The sequence below is a fragment of the Ylistrum balloti genome, unplaced genomic scaffold (assembly GCF_031769215.1).
Source record: "Ylistrum balloti isolate Yb309-2 unplaced genomic scaffold, AGI_CSIRO_Ybal_v1 Utg369850, whole genome shotgun sequence".
Taxonomy (NCBI): Eukaryota; Metazoa; Mollusca; class Bivalvia; order Pectinida; family Pectinidae; genus Ylistrum; species Ylistrum balloti.
In genome coordinates this window covers 610,335-620,016 of record NW_026782003.1, presented here as the reverse complement: position 1 = coordinate 620,016, position 9,682 = coordinate 610,335, and the positions used below count along the sequence as shown (strand labels likewise).

The window sequence follows — 9,682 nt, the reverse complement described above, 5'->3', positions numbered from 1 at the left end:
GTTATAGGCAGGTGACTTCTGAAAATATCATTATTTAAACAGATAGTCACTACACAGTTGACCGTTATAGACAGGACAATTAAAAATTACGAGATATTCACATATGGATACATCCGTTTTAAAGATAGGTTGTCTTAACATTAACATTTCTGGTATACAAATGTATAAAGTTGTACTTATTTGCTTGACACCTAATAGACATGGAAAGTTATAACACTCTCTGAGAGAAATATATCAATATCATCAGCTTCAAACTAACGCTAGTCGACACTCTCTGTTGTATCTACCACCCAGAGTTCATCACATGAACTTTACGTACTTTGTTTAACCCACCGTTTTGTTATGATTTCTTACTGTGTGTAATCACGTAATTAACTAAAACTTTATTTGCCAGCCATGTTTCAATTCTTACTTTGTAAAATGGCTTCTTGTTTCACGCTATACGCATGACAGAGCGAAATAAATCAATTTGATTTAATCTTCATCTAAAATTGAATGTGCAAAGACATTGTTTACACTCTCCGAACGATATGAATTAGTGTTGGGTCGCTCCTATTTTATTTAAATTTTTTGACGATGTTAATAAAATCATTATGCAAACTTTATATATTATATATTAACAGAAAATGCACAACTTTGAACAGATGTTTAAATATAATAATGCTTTTTATCAGTTATGAAACTAATGATTAACCATCTAGTCCCTTCAAATAGTATCTGTTTGATTTAATCAGTAACAAAAACTTGTTATTGGCCACAAAAATGTAGTGGAAATGACTCTAGCCTTACATGTGTGAATAATAATGTACACTTTGTCTAGAATTAATATGATATATCTATATAAATATGAAGGCGGAACAGAGGAAGTATTTGTCATTTGGATTTGCAACAAATAGTCTAGGTGTATCTTGAATAGGATTGAATTACTCTGATACGCCTAGGCCTTAACACTCCAGAAGTGGAAATGATTAGGTCACCCTGTAGTGACAATATTAACACGGAGACTCGGGGAAAGTACGAAGAGAATAAGACCTGTTGTTCAGGAACAATTTCTGCTTAATAGCCATAAACAATATTTGTCAATCCAAATAGAAGTGTCACACACGTGTAAAGCACATTTCAATACAAGTTAGGAATCAATTATACAGCTGTTTCTTTCTCCTAATTACTCGCCAGTGTTGCTAAAATCCTAAAATTCAGATGGGTGGGGGAAGGTGCAACAGGCCAGTTTGCCATATATCCTATGATTACGAAAGAAGGTCAAGTACGAGTGTATATTTTAACCGTGCCACCTTTCAGTGAATTAAGACGTAACGTGAAGGCCACGGCAAACCTCGCTTGTCTACGTCCTGCATTCTCGAAGGTTGTACCAAAGACTCAAAAGTAAATAGCACCTTTCAGACTGAGTGCACGTATATTGACAAAAATGATTACATGAAATTGTGATGAGAATCCATTTTATTATTTTAACTCGCAATTGGCGCTGCCGTCGGAATGCACCTGCCACATATATTTCGCTGTATTCAGCAAAAAAGGAAAACAGCTATGTTTTAGCTCGTGCATTAATACGGCTGAATTACATTTGAAACGTACATAAATAATACGATTAGAAATATAAATGACTATAATTTGTTGTTAAGAACAATATCATTTACGAACATTATGATAGATTGCTGTTACATCCGTCGAAGTTTGGAACTATATTTCCACGCAGAGCAATTACTTTCACTGACGTCATTTTGGTTGGGGATAAGAAGTCAAAAGTGCTTGGCCAGAGGCTCATCGCTTTTGCTTCCTTTTACCCTCGCAACAAGTCTACTTGTATTTTAAGTGTTAAATATAACACATGACTAAATAAAGGAGGAAAAATGATGAGAAATAGATCACTGATATATTTCAATCAATAAAACTTAACATGGTATGCCAATAACATATCACAGCCAGTAATGAAATAATAATATGTTTAACACATCTAGGACATACACGAGCTCCTTTCTCAGGAAGTGTTTGTTACAGAACAATACAATCTATTGTATACTTAGATAATGTAATATGTTGTTCCAATATGGAAATCATAAAACTTGTTTCGAAAACAAATTGAGAATTATTTTACAATCATAGGATTTAATCAATTTCTTGTTTGAATATGTACTAATTATCTCAATAGATCTTAAGTAAAGTAGAACTTCTTCGGTGAAAATTCGTTATCAATAATAGGGTTAAGTCGTAAAAATTGATTTACTGAAAATATTCATGAGATAAGTAATCGTATCACAAACATGGCCTGGTTTATAACCAAAGTCATTACGTTTGTGATATGGTATCAAAGTTATAGAAATGTAAATAACACTACCAACCGAGTAAAAATAAACCGAAGCAAATACGTAATTTCGTTGACCTATTGGTTTTTAACAGTATAAAAATATTCTTTCTATGATATAATAGCCTTGACCGTGCCTCTAATGTAGGTTCGACAAACTGGACACTTCCGCAGGGCCGAAGCACACATGGGACACGTGACTAAATGTCCACATGGCAGGAACACGATAATTGCCTCCTCGTCAAGACACACTTTACATGTTTTCTGTTCACGAAGTTCCCGGTTCTCATTTTCGAGTGCTTCCAGATCTCAAAACAAAAACAAATTATTACTTAAAGCAATGCGTTAATAAGGTGTGAAATTAGGTTTTATAAAAATCTGCCTAAATAATACCAGACTATAGCCTGCAAAGATCCGTGTTCTCATTTATTGTTATATTAATTAAATGTCAAAAATCAAAGGCAGTTGGAAATAATTACCTTGGACAGGTTCTGATTTGTGGGTATCCATGGTGCTGTTGTTATGTGTTGTCTGATGGATTGTGTTTTCTGTGTGAAATTCCTCATCTTCTTCCTCATCAGGAGATTGGCCGCTTTCCTCTAGGTCCCACACAACTTGTAATAGGTTCGTGGCTGTCAGGGGTATGTCTGAAGTACCATTAATATCTACTTTAATCACAATACCGGGCATCAGATTAAAAGTATTTTTGTAATTATTGGAAACACAAGCCCAAATACCCACAGCCATAGATATCGTTTGGATCATACGTTGTCGAGGAGCGTATAACAATGCGGGTTTTGTTTTAAATCTTGCATGAAGATGACGCTTACAATTCAATAACAAGTGCCTTAAAATATATGTTAATGTGGCCGACAGATTAATACATGGACAAAGTGGAATTCCAATAATTCATCAATATACCTTTTTGTTTCCTCAGAGTAGATACCGCCTTGCTCACCATCCTCTTCGTGTATCCCATTTCCATAATACTAATAACAGCTGGATTGTCCATACCATCATCTCTTGGTACACTCGACACTGTGCAGGCACTCTAAGAACAATCAAGCATAGTTTTTTCTTTGAAACCAATCAATGTTTTAAATGACATCCGCGCAAATAACAAAATTAATTCAATATTCTATTTATCTTCATTTTCATATAACGTTAACCTCAATTAATATCGGCGAAGCAGGCGAGAAGCTACAGATTGAACATTATGGAATATCATCATTGCCATAACGTTAATATTAAATTAATCTTATCTATTATTTCATTATATATCTATCAACTGACCACATATTGGTTTTCATATGTCATAGCGACATTGTATGATTAAGTCCGTGTTAATTCTTTTCAATGATAATGATTTGTTTCATTTTAGCGTATGTCTCTTATTTCTGCTTTAACGCTTCTTTTCACAATGGATGGGAAAAAATCTTTCGTGGTCATTGATAATAATGAGAGAAAAGAGTGACATTCTACCTGTAACTCAGATGTTATCTTTCCAGACTGGACATCCATAATAAATCTGTCACCCTTAAGCTGACGCATAAACGTGCACAAAGGAAACCAACGAGCATGTTCGATGCTTGGGACATCATGTGGCTCCCATTCTCTTAAACCTCCAGCACAATAGAAGCATCGCACATAGTCATGATTACCTGAAAATGTTTCAAAATATAGGTCATTTATACATAACAGTAATGAAAATCCGTAAAATGATCTAAAAATTATATATCAATTCGTATATATGTTATCAAATATCGACAGATTTTCAAATTACATTATATAGAATATTTAACTGATTGGACATCTAAATCAAATACCTTCGTAGAATAATCCACTATTTGCTAGTTGCTCCGGACGCTGGTTCAAATGACTAGGCCATTTTACATATGTTGCAAGGCGAGTAGCTAAAACAGCGAACTGAGGATACTTTGGCCGTGGATCTGTGACTCCTAATGGTTCCATAGTCAAAGATTCCTCCCTATCATAATCTTGTACTTCTTCAGGTAACCTGGATGGTTCTGTTAATAGGGATTTCTCCCGTTCATGACCTTGTACCGCATTGGACTGTGTGGATGGTTCTACGATCAAAGATTCCTCCTGTTGACAACCTGGTAACCCAGATGCACATCTGTCTTCGTGAAGGTTGTCGTTGGTCTGTTCGGGTACGTCGCATGTCGCATCTTGGGTGATTTCGTTTCTAATCCCTATGGTTTTATCATTTGGTACAACTATTTCTAAGTCTGTGGTAATGTCATCAGTACCAGCAACAGGAGTCCTACTTTGAACAAGTAGGTCAGAATCAGCAACTGGAAGTTTGATGTCATTGGTCTTGTTGGAGGTGACACCAGGGACTGTATTACGTGTAGTTCGCTGTAAATTGTTATGTCCATTTTGGTTTTGTGTGTCTTCCGGACCACCAGTGGCTCCTGGTGATGGTGTGATCGAAAGTGATTCAAATTGATGGATAAAACTATTTTGTCCTTTCCCGATGAGAGGTTCGTCGGGTTCGTTACCTACGACAAGGGGACACGTGAGTGATTTAGATGAATGTATCAAATACGGGATGTCTCCCTTTTTCCAGCCTTGGTGTTTCAACGAACATCGGTAACAAATCACCTCATCTCTATTTCCTTCATAATAAAAACCTGCTTTGACTAAATCTGTCGGGGAAACAGGGGAATTGAAAGGAAAAGAGAAGAAACTGGCGAGTCTAGATAATTCGCTTTCCATTCAAAAGTTTCCGTTTATTTCTTTTTCTAGGGAAAATTTTACTGGACATGAAATTCCTACGAAAAGTCAACATTTTCGATACATTGTCGTTGTGGAGTTGTCTTGGTTAATCTGGAAATAATCAAGTTAATCACTTCATGTAGCAGTGGATAAACGATTGACTACTATATATGGCAATGGGATGTTATCCGTTCAGTAATATAGTTAGTGTAATGTGTAAGTGTTCTGTAGTATGAATAACATTACACGTGTCAGATGTTTGGTATGTATAGAATTTCCTATTTGACGTCTACTTACATGATATCATCAAATGTTTTCTCGTGTAACATCATTGAACAGCTGACGAGTACAACAAAATATATCGAGTGCGAGGCATAACTTAAAAATATAGATATATGTTGTCCTACGATTTGAAAATATATAAATATATTTGTCATATGAGTGATGAAGTTGGCACTTGTGAAATCCATTCTGTCATATAAGTGAAATATGTATGGGATCTACATTCAAACATGACATTGACATTGTTTTATTATAATATATTAAACATCATTGATAAGCGTTAAACTATTAATGATAATACAATTCAACAAATGATTTATTAGAAACCTTTAAACCCTGATGTAGACGCTATCATTAACTTTTATCAATAGCATGACGTGTAAAGACCACATTTCAGAAAAAAAAAACACTGTATGATGATGAATTTAAACATCGATCAATTTGTTCACTTACCTTGTATATTTTTCTTCATTGTATTCACATCCGTTATAAGTATTTTTGTTTCTTTAAAGTATTGGTAGTTTTACTTACAGTTCGACAAGTGCCGTATGTTACTCCACGTGTATTCACTGGCCACGTGCTACTCCTATAATGTCCTATGACCCAGACTATCCTTCATATATGCCTACGTCAGAGTCACTCCTTATTACACTTGTACAATTATAATAAAACTGTAGTTAATTTTCTACAGATATACTTTCGTGTTACCTGTTAATTGTAGTACCTACCATTTATACGTTGCTTCCTGTATGTCCTCAGATAGATGTAACCTGTAACGACGCCCTGTGTGTTGTAATGACAACGCCAAACATATTACTTTAACATAACGTATCAACGGAAAACCCTTGTTACTAAATATAGCTACGTTTTTATTTGTACGCTTTGATCCGATTTTCTTTTACTTTTTGCTGATTTCTAGTAAGAACTTTTACCTTTTTGCATTACTTTTTTTCTTTGAATATTACGAATCCTTTGATATAGCAACAGCATATATACTATCCTCGTCTGTCAACATACTCATACTCGATCAAAATGACCCAATTTAAATTACGAAATATGTCGCAGAGAGTGGTCTAAATCGACAGATTAATATTTCTTCTGTAATGTGGATATGATTAAACACAACGTGACCGGAATACGCTTCAGTATGATTCACTACAAATCGTACCATGAAACTGTTGCCAAAGTTCGTCAAACATCATTAAATTGTCGGATTTCAAATAATCGGACATTCATGAATATAGCAGCGTGATCAGACACAAGGTCCCTATAAAGTAGCTTTGAATACATCTTCACATAACACTACGATTTGACTTGATTTGATATGACATAATTATGAATTAGCACTGAGTCGTTTCGAATTCTTTTTTAAAACTATTTATTACGTTAGATTGGTAGCGATTTACTTATGGTAGCGATTTACTTAGAAATTGCGGTATTACATGGTTAGACAGAACTTTGCTACCCGAGAAAAACAGAAAATCATTACTTTTTTTTAAATATAAAATAATATCGGTCGAGGAGTGGATCTGATTCTTTATGATATAATTGATGTGTTAAATCATAAATACACTGTTATTCTAACTATGTGGACATGTATATAATTCCACCGTTTTGTGATTCCAATGGCAAATGTTTCACCTGTTGTTTGTAGTATGGCGTTATTGTGTACATAGACAATATCGTCCTGAAGACACAATTTTATTTATAACAAACCTCATCAAGTCAAATGATTGTATGTGACAAATTTAAGTGTGTATAACTAATATTAGCTTGGATGGTTAAAAAAAGAAAAGAAAATGTGTAGATATTAATTCAATGTCAAACAATCTTTTCAAGATGGCGAACGCACATGCACATATTAATCTTTCAGAAAATGATAGAGGTAGTCATTACGCTCTTCATGCCGAAAGACAAGACGAAAAAACTAATTTTATCCTTTGATGTACACCAAATGAATCTTGTTTGTCTCGAATTTTGTTGTTTTTGTTGTTACACACATGTATTACAACTGATATAATTGGTGTAAGGTACAATACAAACATACACTTTATACACATGTACACCATTTAATTGATGTATATCTTGACCCAAATACACCATCTCGCATGCTGCTTTATAGGAAGGGGTTTCAAAATTTATATATGCAGGTTATACATGTACATATTGTATACGTTCAAGTAATGTATAACAGTGCAAGGGACACAACCGAAATTTAATCGACTACTCACATGTGTATTGGCAGATTACTTCATATGTGTCAAAGCAGGGGTAGGTAATGTATCACAACATGCTGAATGTCGAGACACGACGGCACGGGGGCCAGAGAAATTATCATTTTGAGTTGACAATTTCCGAAATCTTTGAAATCAGTCATGCAAATTATATGACTGTGTGTAATTTGAAACAAAGAGATCCGACGATCGAATTGCACATTACACGATCATTGTTTCAAACTTTATTGATTAATTTACCGTATGACTTTCATTTTGGCGTAATTTAGTGTTCTAAAATAGCGATTTAAAAAAAAACGAATACAAAAAATATTATTTATGTCGCTGCTGACCATCGAATCCGGTAACTTCAAACCTTAGATGTAGGTAATTATTTATATCTAAATACAATGTAACAACAAACACATCTTTGCGTATACGATGTATTCGAGTAAAATGGACACTTTTTGTGAAAAAGTGTTTGGCTCTAAAAAAAAAAAAAAAAAAAGCCGTTATCAAGTTTCAAGACTGCCATCGTCACTCTTAATCTTCGTCATCTGATCCCGAAGTCGCCATACGGGTCCTTTCCGAGTCCGGAGATGTCAGCTCTATCGTGGGCTTAGTTGTAGAACATGTTCCGGAGACTTTCGACAACCGACATTTAAAGTCTTTATGTTTAAAGCGGCTATTACCTTACATGTCAACATCGGGAAATGGAGAATTCGGCTTACGAATAATAAAATATATCCATATTAAAGCGATACACACGCCTATAACTATAAATTTGTTGTTTTTTGTACATATTTTCGACGTCGCAACATTGTTTATCTTGACTATTGTTTATAAACATGTTCACGCTCGGTTTATTACGAAGAAAGCCGAGTGGGTCACATGGCTTGTCACGTGACGAAGTCATTTACATCCGCCGCAAAGAAAAAAATGGATTACGAGGTAAACAAACCCACATGTCTTATGTTTAATACTTGCTTTTGCGCCATTCTGCTAATTCTTGTTTGCAGTAATTGATTCTATAGTGTTATAATATATGATTTTAAAAATTAATCTTAGTAATTCGTTTTGTTTTGGCTTTGTCGTTCGAAAATTATCTATGTCAATCGCGGGCGCTAAGATAGTGGGGCCCCAAAGGGGATAAATACAATCGGAAGAGAAAAAACTCATTGTGCAGAAATGCACAGGAAATGATACTTTGTCTGTACACATTAATAGATATTGCACTGTTTATTATGAAGGCTATGTTTATCATCACGGTTGTTATTCTTACAATAACACCAGTACCGTCATATTTTTACACTTAAAACGAACACCCCCAATTGGGCCCCACCTTGCAGTCAACAACAAACACAAGTTGTCGACAGTAAATTCAAGCGAATAACATATTCAACATTTATCAGATTACACTTTTAGTAGTCTTGTTCATAACATATCCAATCGCCAAACACTGGATATTGGATTATAATCAATGTCAGGCGGATACGTTATAAATATAGGGCTAACGTTCAGCTAACCAGTCAAACAGCAGCTTCGCAAATTCTGGATCCGTAATCAGTCCAAGATCCTCCTTCATCTTTCGCCATATATCGATCTCCTGTCTAATATAAATTCTTGCCTGTCCTCTTTTCTGATCTCCTTCCACTTACGCTTTCTGGCACTTTCTGTAAAGTAACTTTTAGTTCTGCGTCGCCTTTTCGTATTTGCGTTTGCCATATTCCTTCTTTCTAGGCTTATACGCATGCTCAGCATAAGGGTTACGAGCGGCAAAGTATGAATTAGATCAGGACAGAAATGTTTACATTTTTTATTTTTTAGACATCAATAAAAAATGGTTGCAGTGACATTTAATTTTAGTAATTAACAAAAAGTCTTAGTTTTGTAATATACTTTTGGAAAATAGAAAGTTTTATATCTTTTTCTAGAAGTATTTTTTAACATTATGGTCGCTTTAACGAAATTCCTGCAGTCCATCTCTCCTTGCGCTGAGACAACGGGGCAGCATATTGTCCAGTTTGTAATTAGGTAGAACGATCTGATCACAAGCCCTTCAGAGTGGATGTTCACTGTCGAGCAGGATGGAGCGTGTCCCTTGATTAAAATGTGTTTGTCAATCATA

The 9,682-nt window shown here is 34.9% G+C and overlaps 1 protein-coding gene across 1 annotated transcript; it reads right to left on the bottom strand.

Moving 5' to 3' along the window:
- Positions 1-2,144: 2,144 nt before the first annotated feature.
- On the bottom strand, positions 2,145-5,154 carry LOC132545562 (putative inhibitor of apoptosis). The gene is made up of 5 exons (XM_060209251.1): positions 4,147-5,154; positions 3,803-3,981; positions 3,242-3,371; positions 2,800-2,967; positions 2,145-2,628 (listed from the first exon to the last, which is right to left on the bottom strand). The coding sequence occupies exons 1-5, from the start codon at positions 5,057-5,059 to the stop codon at positions 2,432-2,434; spliced, it is 1,587 nt and encodes a 528-aa protein (XP_060065234.1). The 5' UTR covers positions 5,060-5,154; the 3' UTR covers positions 2,145-2,431.
- Positions 5,155-9,682: the final 4,528 nt, after the last annotated feature.

Excerpts from the sequence above, each read along its gene's own strand:
- LOC132545562 (XM_060209251.1), bottom strand. The coding sequence starts at position 5,059 with ATGGAAAGCGAATTATCTAGACTCGCCAGTTTCTTCTCTTTTCCTTTC. Across the intron at positions 3,372-3,802 it reads AGATAACATCTGAGTTACAG|AGTGCCTGCACAGTGTCGAG; the intron begins GTAGAATGTCAC and ends GATTGTTCTTAG. Across the intron at positions 2,629-2,799 it reads CAAATCAGAACCTGTCCAAG|ATCTGGAAGCACTCGAAAAT; the intron begins GTAATTATTTCC and ends TTTTGTTTTGAG.